At 54.5% G+C, this 18,413-nt stretch overlaps 1 protein-coding gene across 4 annotated transcripts in view; it reads right to left on the reverse strand.

Annotated features, from left to right (window-relative positions):
- The window catches only part of LOC121555774 (NIPA-like protein 2), a 52,878-nt gene continuing 34,465 nt past the window's right edge, over window positions 1-18,413 (reverse strand). For 2 of the 4 annotated variants that reach the window (XM_045227020.1, XM_045227019.1), the window contains 4 exons: window positions 17,551-17,639; window positions 15,824-15,887; window positions 14,012-14,109; window positions 1-1,029 (listed from right to left, as the gene is read on the reverse strand). In XM_045227020.1, the coding sequence (XP_045082955.1) occupies window positions 923-1,029; window positions 14,012-14,109; window positions 15,824-15,887; window positions 17,551-17,639 (358 nt within the window). In that variant the 3' untranslated portion in view covers window positions 1-922. The remainder of the gene's footprint in view (window positions 1,030-14,011; window positions 14,110-15,823; window positions 15,888-17,550; window positions 17,640-18,413) is intronic. The other 2 variants (XM_041869612.2, XM_041869611.2) reach the window with 2 other exon arrangements.

Below are 18,413 nucleotides of genomic sequence, written 5' to 3' on the forward strand. Positions count from 1 at the left end.
CCAGTCAGTTCATCTCTTACATGCCACTGCTCTTGGAAATGCAATTCACTAAATGACGTTTTGATTTAAAAGAAAAAAAGGTGAAGCGCTAGTTGTTAAAATGTGTTGGTGTAGAGTAGTCTTGTTGAGGCCATCCTTCCAAATCTCATCTTGTTGAGCGAAGCCTCGGCATCTGAGGCTATTAGCTTTAGCAAACAAATATCCAACTTCTGAATGACCGATGCTGTTCTGTCTGACGTTTGAAACGCCTAACATTTACCAAGACGTCTACGGGCCTGGATGCCCTCATGTAGTTAAATAGTCCTTCTTGTTACGACCAGTGGAGGGCGCTGGTGCACCTGCTTTGCCGGCCAGAGTTTCTAGGGACCTCGTGAAACACTTTAAATATCACATTACACTTTATTAACAAATCAATGATAGAAACCATATTAAAGTGTCTCGGCAGAAATGAGATCTAACAACAGTTGCTTTAGTGTTAACAGAGAACATGACAGCCTCAAATAGCCACCTCCTTGAGAATGAAATAATAAAGTTGTTTACTTGGTGCCTGTAGTGCATTTTGGGTTGGATCCTGAGATGGCTCTTCAGTATCTGTAACACCAGAGTTCAATTCCCTGATAATTGCACAATTCTGGTAACTTTCCCAAGATGTCCAGGTTTTCCAGAAATCCTGCTTCGGGCAAGATTCCTGAAATCAGGAGCCAATTAGCAGGAATTCCTATTGTCCTCTAACTAGGATTTCTGGAAAATCTGGGAATTTTGCAACCGTTAGTCATAACCCTGCTGGAAATACAGTAACCCTGCCTGTACAACAGTCATTCAGTCTGGCAACCCAGGAGAGAGGTGTGTAGTGTTGATACAGGTAGTCTCGGTACACAGACAGACAGACAGGTCCAGGTAAAACACACAGGTGTGGCTGATATTACGAGTCGTCCTGTGGGCCAGGTTTGTTACACATGAGTTTAGCTGCCAGAGATCCGTATGTGTTGCTGTTAGCCTCCGGCTGGACCTTATCTTTAGATTTTCTCCCTGTAGCAGAGACAAGAGACAACACATATATAGATCATTAGAGAGGTGGTCTGCTGCTGGGATAATGCACATTCACCATGTTATTCTGCTGCTGGGATAATGCACATTCACCATGTTATTCTGCTGCTGGGATAATGCACATTCACCATGTTATTCTGCTGCTGGGATAATGCACATTCACCATGTTATTCTGCTGCTGGGATAATGCACATTCACCATGTTATTCTGCTGCTGGGATAATGCACATGCACCATGTTATTCAGCTGCTGGGATAATGCACATTCACCATGTTATTCTGCTGCTGGGATAATGCACATTCACCATGTTATTCTGCTGCTGGGATAATGCACATTCACCATGTTATTCTGCTGCTGGGATAATGCACATTCACCATGTTATTCTGCTGCTGGGATAATGCACATTCACCATGTTATTCTGCTGCTGGGATAATGCACATTCACCATGTTATTCTGCTGCTGGGATAATGCACATTCACCATGTTATTCTGCTGCTGGGATAATGCACATTCACCATGTTATTCTGCTGCTGGGATAATGCACATTCACCATGTTATTCTGCTGCTGGGATAATGCACATTCACCATGTTATTCAGCTGCTGGGATAATGCACATTCACCATGTTAACAGAGAGCTAACCTCACCCACTGGCTATAGAGGGAGGAGGGATGGCTGAACAGGTTTACTGTAGAGGAAGACATTAATTCCCAACCCTGGTCCTCCAGTACCCCCCAACAGGCCAACCCTGGTCCTCCAGTACCCCCCCAACAGGCCAACCCTGGTCCTCCAGTACCCCCAACAGGCCAACCCTGGTCCTCCAGTACCCCCCAACAGGCCAACCCTGGTCCTCCAGTACCCCCCAACAGGCCAACCCTGGTCCTCCAGTACCCCCAACAGGCCAACCCTGGTCCTCCAGTACCCCCAACAGGCCAACCCTGGTCCTCCAGTACCCCCAACAGGCCAACCCTGGTCCTCCAGTACCCCCCCCAACAGGCCAACCCCTGGGCCTCCAGTACCCCCCAACAGGCCAACCCTGGTCCTCCAGTACCCCCCAACAGGCCAACCCTGGTCCTCCAGTACCCCCCAACAGGCCAACCCTGGGCCTCCAGTACCCCCCAACAGGCCAACCCTGGTCCTCCAGTACCCCCCAACAGGCCAACCCTGGGCCTCCAGTACCCCCAACAGGCCAACCCTGGTCCTCCAGTACCCCCCAACAGGCCAACCCTGGTCCTCCAGTACCCCCAACAGGCCAACCCTGGTCCTCCAGTACCCCCAACAGGCCAACCCTGGGCCTCCAGTACCCCCCAACAGGCCAACCCTGGTCCTCCAGTACCCCCCAACAGGCCAACCCTGGGCCTCCAGTACCCCCAACAGTCCAACCCTGGGCCTCCAGTACCCCCCAACAGGCCAACCCTGGTCCTCCAGTACCCCCCAACAGTCCAACCCTGGTCCTCCAGTACCCCCAACAGGCCAACCCTGGTCCTCCAGTACCCCCCAACAGGCCAACCCTGGTCCTCCAGTACCCCCCCAACAGGCCAACCCTGGTCCTCCAGTACCCCCCAACAGGCCAACCCTGGGCCTCCAGTACCCCCCAACAGGCCAACCCTGGTCCTCCAGTACCCCCCAACAGGCCAACCCTGGTCCTCCAGTACCCCCCAACAGGCCAACCCTGGGCCTCCAGTACCCCCAACAGTCCAACCCTGGTCCTCCAGTACCCCCAACAGGCCAACCCTGGTCCTCCAGTACCCCCAACAGGCCAACCCTGGGCCTCCAGTACCCCCCAACAGTCCAACCCTGGTCCTCCAGTACCCCCCCAACAGTCCAACCCTGGTCCTCCAGTACCCCCAACAGGCCAACCCTGGTCCTCCAGTACCCCCAACAGTCCAACCCTGGTCCTCCAGTACCCCCAACAGTCCAACCCTGGTCCTCCAGTACCCCCAACAGGCCAACCCTGGTCCTCCAGTACCCCCCAACAGGCCAACCCTGGGCCTCCAGTACCCCCAACAGTCCAACCCTGGTCCTCCAGTACCCCCCAACAGGCCAACCCTGGTCCTCCAGTACCCCCAACAGTCCAACCCTGGTCCTCCAGTACCCCCAACAGGCCAACCCTGGTCCTCCAGTACCCCCCAACAGGCCAACCCTGGTCCTCCAGTACCCCCCAACAGGCCAACCCTGGTCCTCCAGTACCCCCAACAGTCCAACCCTGGTCCTCCAGTACCCCCCCAACAGTCCAACCCTGGTCCTCCAGTACCCCCAACAGTCCAACCCTGGTCCTCCAGTACCCCCCAACAGGCCAACCCTGGGCCTCCAGTACCCCCAACAGTCCAACCCTGGTCCTCCAGTACCCCCCAACAGTCCAACCCTGGTCCTCCAGTACCCCCAACAGGCCAACCCTGGGCCTCCAGTACCCCCCAACAGGCCAACCCTGGGCCTCCAGTACCCCCAACAGTCCAACCCTGGTCCTCCAGTACCCCCCAACAGTCCAACCCTGGTCCTCCAGTACCCCCAACAGTCCAACCCTGGTCCTCCAGTACCCCCCAACAGGCCAACCCTGGGCCTCCAGTACCCCCAACAGTCCAACCCTGGTCCTCCAGTACCCCCCAACAGTCCAACCCTGGTCCTCCAGTACCCCCAACAGTCCAACCCTGGTCCTCCAGTACCCCCAACAGGCCAACCCTGGGCCTCCAGTACCCCCAACAGTCCAACCCTGGTCCTCCAGTACCCCCCAACAGTCCAACCCTGGTCCTCCAGTACCCCCAACAGTCCAACCCTGGGCCTCCAGTACCCCCCGCCCAACAGTCCAACCCTGGTCCTCCAGTACCCCCAACAGTCCAACCCTGGTCCTCCAGTACCCCCAACAGTCCAACCCTGGTCCTCCAGTACCCCCCAACAGTCCAACCCTGGTCCTCCAGTACCCCCAACAGTCCAACCCTGGTCCTCCAGTACCCCCAACAGTCCAACCCTGGTCCTCCAGTACCCCCAACAGTCCAACCCTGGGCCTCCAGTACCCCCAACAGTCCAACCCTGGTCCTCCAGTACCCCCCAACAGTCCAACCCTGGGCCTCCAGTACCCCCCAACAGTCCAACCCTGGGCCTCCAGTACCCCCAACAGTCCAACCCTGGTCCTCCAGTACCCCCCAACAGTCCAACCCTGGGCCTCCAGTACCCCCCAACAGTCCAACCCTGGTCCTCCAGTACCCCCCAACAGTCCAACCCTGGGCCTCCAGTACCCCCCAACAGTCCAACCCTGGGCCTCCAGTACCCCCCCAACAGTCCAACCCTGGGCCTCCAGTACCCCCAACAGTCCAACCCTGGTCCTCCAGTACCCCCCAACAGTCCAACCCTGGTCCTCCAGTACCCCCCAACAGTCCAACCCTGGTCCTCCAGTACCCCCCAACAGTCCAACCCTGGTCCTCCAGTACCCCCAACAGTCCAACCCTGGGCCTCCAGTACCCCCAACAGTCCAACCCTGGGCCTCCAGTACCCCCAACAGTCCAACCCTGGGCCTCCAGTACCCCCAAAAGCCCAACCCTGGTCCTCCAGTACCCCCAACAGTCCAACCCTGGGCCTCCAGTACCCCCCAAAAGCCCAACCCTGGTCCTCCAGTACCCCCAACAGTCCAACCCTGGGCCTCCAGTACCCCCCAAAAGCCCAACCCTGGTCCTCCAGTACCCCCCAACAGTCCAACCCTGGTCCTCCAGTACCCCCCAACAGTCCAACCCTGGTCCTCCAGTACCCCCCAACAGCCAACCCTGGTCCTCCAGTACCCCCTCAACAGCCAACCCTGGGCCTCCAGTACCCCCAACAGTCCAACCCTGGTCCTCCACTACCCCCCAACAGCCAACCCTGGTCCTCCAGTACCCCCCAACAGCCAACCCTGGTCCTCCAGTACCCCCCAACAGCCAACCCTGGTCCTCCAGTACCCCCTCAACAGCCAACCCTGGGCCTCCAGTACCCCCCCCAACAGTCCAACCCTGGTCCTCCAGTACCCCCAAAAGCCCAACCCTGGTCCTCCAGTACCCCCCAAAAGCCCAACCCTGGTCCTCCAGTACCCCCAACAGTCCAACCCTGGTCCTCCAGTACCCCCAACAGCCAACCCTGGTCCTCCAGTACCCCCCAACAGTCCAACCCTGGGCCTCCAGTACCCCCCAACAGTCCAACCCTGGTCCTCCAGTACCCCCCAACAGTCCAACCCTGGTCCTCCAGTACCCCCAACAGTCCAACCCTGGTCCTCCAGTACCCCCCAACAGTCCAACCCTGGTCCTCCAGTACCCCCCAACAGTCCAACCCTGGTCCTCCAGTACCCCCCAACAGTCCAACCCTGGTCCTCCAGTACCCCCAACAGTCCAACCCTGGGCCTCCAGTACCCCCAACAGTCCAACCCTGGGCCTCCAGTACCCCCCAACAGTCCAACCCTGGGCCTCCAGTACCCCCCAACAGTCCAACCCTGGTCCTCCAGTACCCCCAACAGTCCAACCCTGGTCCTCCAGTACCCCCCAACAGTCCAACCCTGGTCCTCCAGTACCCCCAACAGTCCAACCCTGGGCCTCCAGTACCCCCCAACAGTCCAACCCTGGGCCTCCAGTACCCCCCAACAGTCCAACCCTGGGCCTCCAGTACCCCCAACAGTCCAACCCTGGTCCTCCAGTACCCCCCCAACAGTCCAACCCTGGTCCTCCAGTACCCCCCAACAGTCCAACCCTGGTCCTCCAGTACCCCCAACAGTCCAACCCTGGTCCTCCAGTACCCCCCAACAGTCCAACCCTGGTCCTCCAGTACCCCCCAACAGTCCAACCCTGGGCCTCCAGTACCCCCCAACAGTCCAACCCTGGGCCTCCAGTACCCCCCCAAAAGCCCAACCCTGGTCCTCCAGTACCCCCAACAGTCCAACCCTGGTCCTCCAGTACCCCCCAACAGTCCAACCCTGGTCCTCCAGTACCCCCCAACAGCCAACCCTGGTCCTCCAGTACCCCCTCAACAGCCAACCCTGGGCCTCCAGTACCCCCCAACAGTCCAACCCTGGTCCTCCAGTACCCCCAACAGCCAACCCTGGTCCTCCAGTACCCCCAACAGCCAACCCTGGTCCTCCAGTACCCCCCAACAGCCAACCCTGGTCCTCCAGTACCCCCTCAACAGCCAACCCTGGGCCTCCAGTACCCCCCAACAGTCCAACCCTGGTCCTCCAGTACCCCCCCAAAAGCCCAACCCTGGTCCTCCAGTACCCCCCAAAAGCAAAACCCTGGTCCTCCAGTACCCCCCAACAGTCCAACCCTGGTCCTCCAGTACCCCCCAACAGCCAACCCTGGTCCTCCAGTACCCCCCAACAGTCCAACCCTGGGCCTCCAGTACCCCCCCAACAGTCCAACCCTGGTCCTCCAGTACCCCCCCAACAGTCCAACCCTGGTCCTCCAGTACCCCCCAACAGTCCAACCCTGGTCCTCCAGTACCCCCCCAACAGTCCAACCCTGGTCCTCCAGTACCCCCAACAGTCCAACCCTGGTCCTCCAGTACCCCCCAACAGTCCAACCCTGGTCCTCCAGTACCCCCAACAGTCCAACCCTGGTCCTCCAGTACCCCCAACAGTCCAACCCTGGGCCTCCAGTACCCCCCAACAGTCCAACCCTGGGCCTCCAGTACCCCCCAACAGTCCAACCCTGGTCCTCCAGTACCCCCCAACAGTCCAACCCTGGTCCTCCAGTACCCCCCAACAGTCCAACCCTGGTCCTCCAGTACCCCCAACAGTCCAACCCTGGTCCTCCAGTACCCCCAACAGTCCAACCCTGGGCCTCCAGTACCCCCAACAGTCCAACCCTGGTCCTCCAGTACCCCCCAACAGTCCAACCCTGGTCCTCCAGTACCCCCCAACAGTCTAACCCTGGTCCTCCAGTACCCCCCAACAGTCCAACCCTGGGCCTCCAGTACCCCCCAACAGTCCAACCCTGGTCCTCCAGTACCCCCCAACAGTCCAACCCTGGTCCTCCAGTACCCCCAACAGTCCAACCCTGGGCCTCCAGTACCCCCAACAGTCCAACCCTGGTCCTCCAGTACCCCCAACAGTCCAACCCTGGTCCTCCAGTACCCCCCAACAGTCCAACCCTGGTCCTCCAGTACCCCCCAACAGTCCAACCCTGGTTCTCCAGTACCCCCCAACAGTCCAACCCTGGTCCTCCAGTACCCCCCAACAGTCCAACCCCTGGTCCTCCAGTACCCCCCAACAGTCCAACCCTGGTCCTCCAGTACCCCCCCAACAGTCCAACCCTGGTCCTCCAGTACCCCCCAACAGTCCAACCCTGGTCCTCCAGTACCCCCCAACAGTCCAACCCTGGTCCTCCAGTACCCCCAACAGTCCAACCCTGGTCCTCCAGTACCCCCCAACAGTCCAACCCTGGTCCTCCAGTACCCCCAACAGTCCAACCCTGGTCCTCTAGTACCCCCCAACAGTCCAACCCTGGTCCTCCAGTACCCCCCAACAGTCCAACCCTGGTCCTCCAGTACCCCCCAACAGTCCAACCCTGGTCCTCCAGTACCCCCCAACAGTCCAACCCTGGGCCTCCAGTACCCCCCAACAGTCCAACCCTGGGCCTCCAGTACCCCCCAACAGTCCAACCCTGGGCCTCCAGTACCCCCCAACAGTCCAACCCTGGTCCTCCAGTACCCCCCAACAGTCCAACCCTGGGCCTCCAGTACCCCCCAACAGTCCAACCCTGGGCCTCCAGTACCCCCAACAGTCCAACCCTGGGCCTCCAGTACCCCCAACAGTCCAACCCTGGGCCTCCAGTACCCCCAACAGTCCAACCCTGGTCCTCCAGTACCCCCCAACAGTCCAACCCTGGTCCTCCAGTACCCCCCAACAGTCCAACCCTGGTCCTCCAGTACCCCCCAACAGTCCAACCCTGGTCCTCCAGTACCCCCCAACAGTCCAACCCTGGGCCTCCAGTACCCCCCCAAAAGCCCAACCCTGGTCCTCCAGTACCCCCAACAGTCCAACCCTGGGCCTCCAGTACCCCCAACAGTCCAACCCTGGTCCTCCAGTACCCCCCAACAGTCCAACCCTGGTCCTCCAGTACCCCCCAACAGTCCAACCCTGGTCCTCCAGTACCCCCAACAGTCCAACCCTGGTCCTCCAGTACCCCCCAACAGTCTAACCCTGGTCCTCCAGTACCCCCAACAGTCCAACCCTGGGCCTCCAGTACCCCCCAACAGTCCAACCCTGGTCCTCCAGTACCCCCCAACAGTCCAACCCTGGTCCTCCAGTACCCCCAACAGTCCAACCCTGGGCCTCCAGTACCCCCAACAGTCCAACCCTGGTCCTCCAGTACCCCCAACAGTCCAACCCTGGTCCTCCAGTACCCCCCAACAGTCCAACCCTGGTCCTCCAGTACCCCCCAACAGTCCAACCCTGGTCCTCCAGTACCCCCAACAGTCCAACCCTGGTCCTCCAGTACCCCCAACAGTCCAACCCTGGTCCTCCAGTACCCCCAACAGTCCAACCCTGGTCCTCCAGTACCCCCAACAGTCCAACCCTGGTCCTCCAGTACCCCCCAACAGTCCAACCCTGGTCCTCCAGTACCCCCAACAGTCCAACCCTGGTCCTCCAGTACCCCCAACAGTCCAACCCTGGTCCTCCAGTACCCCCCAACAGTCCAACCCTGGGCCTCCAGTACCCCCAACAGTCCAACCCTGGGCCTCCAGTACCCCCAAAAGCCCAACCCTGGTCCTCCAGTACCCCCCAACAGTCCAACCCTGGGCCTCCAGTACCCCCCAAAAGCCCAACCCTGGTCCTCCAGTACCCCCAACAGTCCAACCCTGGGCCTCCAGTACCCCCCAAAAGCCCAACCCTGGTCCTCCAGTACCCCCAACAGTCCAACCCTGGTCCTCCAGTACCCCCCAACAGTCCAACCCTGGTCCTCCAGTACCCCCAACAGCCAACCCTGGTCCTCCAGTACCCCCTCAACAGCCAACCCTGGGCCTCCAGTACCCCCAACAGTCCAACCCTGGTCCTCCAGTACCCCCAACAGCCAACCCTGGTCCTCCAGTACCCCCAACAGCCAACCCTGGTCCTCCAGTACCCCCAACAGCCAACCCTGGTCCTCCAGTACCCCCTCAACAGCCAACCCTGGGCCTCCAGTACCCCCCAACAGTCCAACCCTGGTCCTCCAGTACCCCCCAAAAGCCCAACCCTGGTCCTCCAGTACCCCCAAAAGCAAAACCCTGGTCCTCCAGTACCCCCAACAGTCCAACCCTGGTCCTCCAGTACCCCCAACAGCCAACCCTGGTCCTCCAGTACCCCCAACAGTCCAACCCTGGGCCTCCAGTACCCCCCAACAGTCCAACCCTGGTCCTCCAGTACCCCCCAACAGTCCAACCCTGGTCCTCCAGTACCCCCCAACAGTCCAACCCTGGTCCTCCAGTACCCCCCAACAGTCCAACCCTGGTCCTCCAGTACCCCCAACAGTCCAACCCTGGTCCTCCAGTACCCCCCAACAGTCCAACCCTGGTCCTCCAGTACCCCCAACAGTCCAACCCTGGTCCTCCAGTACCCCCAACAGTCCAACCCTGGGCCTCCAGTACCCCCCAACAGTCCAACCCTGGGCCTCCAGTACCCCCAACAGTCCAACCCTGGTCCTCCAGTACCCCCCAACAGTCCAACCCTGGTCCTCCAGTACCCCCCAACAGTCCAACCCTGGTCCTCCAGTACCCCCAACAGTCCAACCCTGGTCCTCCAGTACCCCCAACAGTCCAACCCTGGGCCTCCAGTACCCCCAACAGTCCAACCCTGGTCCTCCAGTACCCCCAACAGTCCAACCCTGGTCCTCCAGTACCCCCCAACAGTCTAACCCTGGTCCTCCAGTACCCCCCAACAGTCCAACCCTGGGCCTCCAGTACCCCCAACAGTCCAACCCTGGTCCTCCAGTACCCCCCAACAGTCCAACCCTGGTCCTCCAGTACCCCCCAACAGTCCAACCCTGGGCCTCCAGTACCCCCAACAGTCCAACCCTGGTCCTCCAGTACCCCCCAACAGGCCAACCCTGGTCCTCCAGTACCCCCCAACAGTCCAACCCTGGTCCTCCAGTACCCCCAACAGTCCAACCCTGGTTCTCCAGTACCCCCAACAGTCCAACCCTGGTCCTCCAGTACCCCCAACAGTCCAACCCTGGTCCTCCAGTACCCCCAACAGTCCAACCCTGGTCCTCCAGTACCCCCCAACAGTCCAACCCTGGTCCTCCAGTCCCCCCAACAGTCCAACCCTGGTCCTCCAGTACCCCCCAACAGTCCAACCCTGGTCCTCCAGTACCCCCCCAACAGTCCAACCCTGGTCCTCCAGTACCCCCCCAACAGTCCAACCCTGGTCCTCCAGTACCCCCCAACAGTCCAACCCTGGTCCTCCAGTACCCCCCAACAGTCCAACCCTGGTCCTCCAGTACCCCCCAACAGTCCAACCCCTGGTCCTCCAGTACCCCCCAACAGTCCAACCCTGGTCCTCCAGTACCCCCCCAACAGTCCAACCCTGGGCCTCCAGTACCCCCCAACAGTCCAACCCTGGGCCTCCAGTACCCCCCCAACAGTCCAACCCTGGGCCTCCAGTACCCCCCAACAGTCCAACCCTGGTCCTCCAGTACCCCCAACAGTCCAACCCTGGGCCTCCAGTACCCCCAACAGTCCAACCCTGGGCCTCCAGTACCCCCCAACAGTCCAACCCTGGGCCTCCAGTACCCCCCAACAGTCCAACCCTGGGCCTCCAGTACCCCCCAACAGTCCAACCCTGGTCCTCCAGTACCCCCCAACAGTCCAACCCTGGTCCTCCAGTACCCCCCAACAGTCCAACCCTGGTCCTCCAGTACCCCCCCAACAGTCCAACCCTGGTCCTCCAGTACCCCCAACAGTCCAACCCTGGGCCTCCAGTACCCCCCAAAAGCCCAACCCTGGTCCTCCAGTACCCCCAACAGTCCAACCCTGGGCCTCCAGTACCCCCCAAAAGCCCAACCCTGGTCCTCCAGTACCCCCAACAGTCCAACCCTGGGCCTCCAGTACCCCCCAAAAGCCCAACCCTGGTCCTCCAGTACCCCCCAACAGTCCAACCCTGGTCCTCCAGTACCCCCCAACAGTCCAACCCTGGTCCTCCAGTACCCCCAACAGCCAACCCTGGTCCTCCAGTACCCCCTCAACAGCCAACCCTGGGCCTCCAGTACCCCCAACAGTCCAACCCTGGTCCTCCAGTACCCCCAACAGCCAACCCTGGTCCTCCAGTACCCCCAACAGCCAACCCTGGTCCTCCAGTACCCCCAACAGCCAACCCTGGTCCTCCAGTACCCCCTCAACAGCCAACCCTGGGCCTCCAGTACCCCCCAACAGTCCAACCCCCGGTCCTCCAGTACCCCCCAAAGCCCAACCCTGGTCCTCCAGTACCCCCCCAAAAGCCCAACCCTGGTCCTCCAGTACCCCCAACAGTCCAACCCTGGTCCTCCAGTACCCCCAACAGCCAACCCTGGTCCTCCAGTACCCCCAACAGTCCAACCCTGGGCCTCCAGTACCCCCCAACAGTCCAACCCTGGGCCTCCAGTACCCCCCAACAGTCCAACCCTGGTCCTCCAGTACCCCCAACAGTCCAACCCTGGTCCTCCAGTACCCCCCAACAGTCCAACCCTGGTCCTCCAGTACCCCCAACAGTCCAACCCTGGTCCTCCAGTACCCCCCAACAGTCCAACCCTGGTCCTCCAGTACCCCCCAACAGTCCAACCCTGGTCCTCCAGTACCCCCCAACAGTCCAACCCTGGTCCTCCAGTACCCCCCCAACAGTCCAACCCTGGTCCTCCAGTACCCCCCCAACAGTCCAACCCTGGTCCTCCAGTACCCCCCCAACAGTCCAACCCTGGTCCTCCAGTTCTACCTCTGGATCATCCAGATGGTCATTGGCAAACTTCAGACGGGCCTGGACATGTGCTGGCTTGAGCAGGGGGACCGTGCGTGCGCTGCAGGATTTTAATCCATGACGGCGGAGTGTGTTACTAATGGTTTTCTTTGAGACTGTGGAACCAGCTCTCTTCAGGTCATTGACCAGGTCCTGCCGTGTAGTTCTGGGCTGATCCCTCACCTTCCTCATGATCATTGATGCCCCACGAGGTGAGATCTTGCATGGAGCCCCAGACCGAGGGTGATTGACCGTCATCTTGAACTTCTTCCATTTTCTAATAATTGCGCCAACAGTTGTTGCCTTCTCACCAAGCTGCTTGCCTATTGTCCTGTAGCCCATCCCAGCCTTGTGCAGATCTACCATTTTTATCCCTGATGTCCTTACACAGCTCTCTGGTCTTGGCCATTGTGGAAAGGTTGGAGTCTGTTTGATTGAGTGTGTGGACAGGTGTCTTTTATACAGGTAACTAGTTCAAACAGGTGCAGTTAATACAGGTAATGAGTGGAGAACAGGAGGGCTTCTTAAAGAAAAACTAACAGGTCTGTGAGAGCCGGAATTCTTACTGGTTGGTAGGTGATCAAATACTTATGTCATGCAATAAAATGCAATGTGATTTTCTGGATTTTTGTTTTAGATTCCGTCTCTCACAGTTGAAGTGTACCTATGATAAAAATTACAGACCTCTACATGCTTTGTAAGTAGGAAAACCTGCAAAATCGACAGTGTATCAAATACTTGTTCTCCCCACTGTATCCATAGAACCACTTTAAGCAGTACACTCCACAGATCTGGGCTTTACGGAAGAGTGGGCAGAAAGATGCCATTGCTTAAAGGAAAAAATAAGCAAACATGTTTGGTGTTCGCCAAAAGCCATGTGGGAGACTCCCCAAACATATGGAAGAAGGTACTCTGGTCAGTTGAGACTAAAATTGAGCTTTTTGGCCATCAAGGAAAACACTATGTCTGGCACAAACCCAACACCTCTCATCACCCGGAGAACACCATCCCAACCATGTTTTTCATCGGCAGGGACTGGGAAACTGGTCAGAATTGAAGGAATGATGGATGGCGCTAAATACAGGGAAATTCTTGAGGGAAACCTGTTTCAATCTTCCAGAGATTTGAGACTGGGACGGAGGTTCAGCTTCCAGCAGGTCAATGACCCTAAGCATACTGCTAAAGCAACACTCGAGTGTTTTAAGGGGAAACATTTACATGTGTTGGAATGGCCTAGTCAAAGCCCAGACCTCAATCCAATTGAGAATCTGTGGTATGACTTAAAGATTGCTGTACACCAGTGGAACCCATCCAACTTGAAGGAGCTGGAGCAGTTTTGCCTTGAAGAATGGGCAAAAATCCCAGTGGCTAGATGTGCCAAGCTTATAGAGACATACCCCAAGAGACTTGCAGCTGTAATTGCTGCAAAAGGTGGCTCTACAAAGTATTGACTTTGGGGGGGGTGAATAGTTATTCACGTTCAAGTTTTCTTGTCTTATTTCTTGTTTGTTTCATAATAAAAAATATTTTGCATCTTCAAAGTGGTAGGCATGTTGTGTAAATCAAATGATACAAATCCCCCCAAAAAATCAAATTTAATTCCAGGTTGTAAGGCAACAAAATAGGAAAAATGCCAAGGGGGGGTGAATACTTTCGCAAGCCACTGTAGTTGACAAGTTAAATCAGGTGTGCTTGTCCAGGGTTACAATAAAAATGTGTACAGTTGGGGTGTACTGGAGGACCAGGGTTGGGAGACACTGATGTAGGGGATCTAGTTTCAGGCGTTTCCTTTACGCCTGCTACGTTAGTTTAGACCAAACCCACTCACTACACATTCACACAGTAACACCATGTTAACAGACTACACACAGCAGTGAAATACCTTGTTCAAATACAATGCAACCATTTCAAATGCAACTTCTTTAGACAAATGGTTGATGTGTTTCCTTGTAGAAATGTATAGTCTTGGATTTTAAATAAATGTTTTTATTTTGTTATATTATTTCAAAAATGGTCTCATCCATTTCTATTGGTTGTAAGAGAAGTGAATTGTTACCTGGGATTTTTCCCATGGCTATAAAGGTTTTGTCTTGAGTCTTGATCTTGGGTCTGTCTCTGGCTATCAGGAAGACTCCAAGGAAAGAGAGCAGACAGCTGGAAGAGTTCAGAGAGAGGGTTATGTTCAGCTATCACACTAAATCAAGGAGAGCTGGAAGAGTTCAGAGAGAGGGTTATGTTCAGCTATCACACTAAATCAAGGAGAGCTGGAAGAGTTCAGAGAGAGGGTTATGTTCAGCTATCACACTAAATCAAGGAGAGCTGGAAGAGTTCAGAGAGAGGGTTATGTTCAGCTATCACACTAAATCAAGGAGAGATGGAAGAGTTCAGAGAGAGGGTTATGTTCAGCTATCACACTAAATCAAGGAGAGCTGGAAGAGTTCAGAGAGAGGGTTATGTTCAGCTATCACACTAAATCAAGGAGAGCTGGAAGAGTTCAGAGAGAGGGTTATGTTCAGCTATCACACTAAATCAAGGAGAGCTGGAATCACAGTGTAACCTTTTTGGGGTTAAATTGACTCTACTGGAGTTATCTGAACCCTCAACGGAGTGATATGTTCTCTGGAGTTCATTGGGACGGTGTACTTCTAACTACATTAAGAGTAACCAGATACAGGGACTGAAATTTATGGAGTATCCACAGCCCCTACTCTGGATATCACATTCAGAGGAATGTCATGGCCTGTATTCAGAGGAATGTCATGGCCTGTATTCAGAGGAACGTCATGGCCTGTATTCAGAGGAACGTCATGGCCTGTATCCAGAGGAATGTCATGGCCTGTATCCAGAGGAATGTCATGGCCTGTATCCAGAGGAATTTCATGGCCTGTATTCAGAGGAATGTCATGGCCTGTATTCAGAGGAACGTCATGGCCTGTATTCAGAGGAACGTCATGGCCTGTATCCAGAGGAATGTCATGGCCTGTATCCAGAGGAATGTCATGGCCTGTATCCAGAGGGATTTCATGGCCTGTATTCAGAGGAATGTCATGGCCTGTATTCAGAGGAACGTCATGGCCTGTATCCTGAGGAATGTCATGGCCTGTATCCAGAGGAATGTCATGGCCTGTATCCAGAGGAATTTCATGGCCTGTATTCAGAGGAATGTCATGGCCTGTATTCAGAGGAATGTCATGGCCTGTATTCAGAGGAATGTCATGGCCTGTATCCAGAGGAATGTCAAGGCCTGTATTCAGAGGAATGTCATGGCCTGTATTCAGAGGAATGTCATGGCCTGTATTCAGAGGAATGTCATGGCCTGTATTCAGAGGAATGTCATGGCCTGTATTCAGAGGAACGTCATGGCCTATATTCAGAGGAATGTCATGGCCTGTATTCAGAGGAACGTCATGGCCTATATTCAGAGGAATGTCAAGGCCTGTATTCAGAGGAATGTCATGGCCTGTATTCAAAGGAACGTCATGGCCTGTATTCAAAGGAACGTCATGGCCTGTATTCAGAGGAACGTCATGGCCTGTATCCAGAGGAATGTCATGGCCTGTATTCAGAGGAATGTCATGGCCTGTATTCAGAGGAATGTCATGGCCTGTATTCAGAGGAATGTCATGGCCTGTATTCAGAGGAACGTCATGGCCTATATTCAGAGGAATGTCAAGGCCTGTATTCAGAGGAATGTCATGGCCTGTATTCAGAGGAATGTCATGGCCTGTATTCAGAGGAATGTCATGGCCTGTATCCAGAGGAATGTCATGGCCTGTATTCAGAGGAATGTCAAGGCCTGTATTCAGAGGAATGTCATGGCCTGTATTCCTAATAAGACAGTACTGTTGGGGTCTTGCATACTACTTACCCTAAGAGAAACATGAATATATTGAGCAAAGCCAACCCATGGAATTCCTGGTAAAATACTATTCCTGCAAAAGAAAAGAAAAGCCGTTTTTTAACAGCAACAACATCAGAGGAGAGAGAGAAGCAGCTGTCCATATCTGGAGGATAAACTCTAGTATGGAGCACCAGGCCATGAACATTAAACCCTTTGACTACGTCCCAAATGGCATCCTAGTCGTTATTTAGTGCACTACTTCTGACCAGACAATACATTAAAATATATCATAAGGCCTTCCTTTGATGGCCTGGTTTATAGGCCACATCAGGCCTGCAAGTCACATTATGCTGGCTTGCAAAGTGATGTGTAATTCCTATTGGAATCCAGCCAGAGTTAGGACATCCAAGAGTTGGAATTATATTCTGCAACCTGCATTCAGAATGACTGTCAGGGAACAGTGTGAGGAGACTACCTAAGCCATTTAAACTGGAACAACCATTTCAGTAACAGGTGCAACAAAAATCTAACCAACTGATTGGATTAGTTTAGAAAAATGAATGTTATTTTTCTTTGTGTAGCATAAGATTAATCAATCAGTGTACATGCAAAAACACATTAAAAACAATTCTAAAAATGTCTACCTGCAGTAGAGCATACTGGGAAATTTGCTAATTCTGGGTGTGGTATTTATGGTCATGTTTTACTCTCCACAGAGTCAAACTGACACAATCACACTCTCACACTCAACACTGGTTATTAACACCAACGCTGGTCATTAACACCAACACTGGTCATTAAACACCAACACTGGTCATTAAACACCAACACTGGTCATTAACACCAACACTGGTCATTAACACCAACACTGGTCATTAACACCAACACTGGTCATTAACACCCAACACTGGTCATTAAACACCAACACTGGTCATTAAACACCAACACTGGTCATTAAACACCAACACTGGTCATTAAACACCAACACTGGTCATTAACATCAACACTGTTTTTTTTTACACCACTGAGTGTTAATTGAACACTTACAGAGTTCATTTAACTCCGAAATCAACACTAGAAATGTTCAGCTGAAAGACGAACACTAGGTACCACTGGTAATCAGCTCTGAATGATGAAGAGGATACATGGATCTATAAAGAATATGAACCTCCTGGTGACAGAGAGCTGCTCAGAGTTCTGCTTAACTAACGTACTCCTGGTGACAGATTGCTGCACAGAGTTCTGCTTAACTAACGTACTCCTGGTGACAGATTGCTGCACAGAGTTCTGCTTAACTAACGTACTCCTGGTGACAGATTGCTGCTCAGAGTTCTGCTTAACTAACGTACTCCTGGTGACAGATTGCTGCTCAGAGTTCTGCTTAACTAACGTACTCCTGGTGACAGATTGCTGCTCAGAGTTCTGCTTAACTAACGTACTCCTGGTGACAGATTGCTGCTCAGAGTTCTGCTTAACTAACGTACTCCTGGTGACAGATTGCTGCTCAGAGTTCTGCTTAACTAACGTACTCCTGGTGACAGAGAGCTGCTCAGAGTTCTGCTTAACTAACGTACTCCTGGTGACAGAGAGCTGCTCAGAGTTCTGCTTAACTAACGTACTCCTGGTGACAGATTGCTGCTCAGAGTTCTGCTTAACTAACGTACTCCTGGTGACAGATTGCTGCTCAGAGTTCTGCTTAACTAACGTACTCCTGGTGACAGAGAGCTGCTCAGAGTTCTGCTTAACTAACGTACCTGCTGTAATGGCACTGGCAGTGAAGAACACAAAGTTGATGGGAACAACCTCCGTGGCATCGAACATCTTCATGGCTTGATTTAGGAACCTGAGAACAGTGAAGGACAGATTACAGAGAGGCCTTCCAACTCCCTCGGAGGGCCATGTGAATGCTATTATGACCTGAGAACAGTGAAGGACAGATTACAGAGAGGCCTTCCAACTCCCTCTGAGGGCCATGTGAATGCTATTATAACCTTGGTGACAATGACACAGCGGATTCATCCATCATAATACTGTAGTTACAGTGAGGGAAAAAAGTATTTGATCCCCTGCTGATTTTGTACGTTTGCCCACTGACAAAGACATGATCGGTCTATAATTTTAATAGTAGGTTTATTTGAACAGTGAGAGACAGAATAACAACAAAAAAATCCAGAAAAACGCATGTCAAAAATGTTATAAATTGATTTGCATTTTAATGAGGGAAATAAGTATTTGACCCCCTCTCAATCAGAAAGATTTCTGGCTCCCAGGTGTCTTTTTATACAGGTAACGAGCTGAGATTAGGAGCACACTCTTAAAGGGAGTGCTCCTAATCTCAGCTTGTTACCTGTATAAAAGACGCCTGTCCACAGAAGCAATCAATCAATCAGATTCAAAACTCTCCACCATGGCCAAGACCAAAGAGCTCTCCAAGGATGTCAGGGACAAGATTGTAGACCTACACAAGGCTGGAATGGGCTACAAGACCATCGCCAAGCAGCTTGGTGAGAAGGTGACAACAGTTGGTGCGATTATTGGCAAATGGAAGAAACACAAAAGAACTGTCAATCTCCCTTGGCCTGGGGCTCCATGCAAGATCTCACCTCATGGAGTTGCA

The sequence above is a fragment of the Coregonus clupeaformis genome, chromosome 18 (assembly GCF_020615455.1).
Source record: "Coregonus clupeaformis isolate EN_2021a chromosome 18, ASM2061545v1, whole genome shotgun sequence".
Classification (NCBI taxonomy): domain Eukaryota; kingdom Metazoa; phylum Chordata; class Actinopteri; order Salmoniformes; family Salmonidae; genus Coregonus; species Coregonus clupeaformis.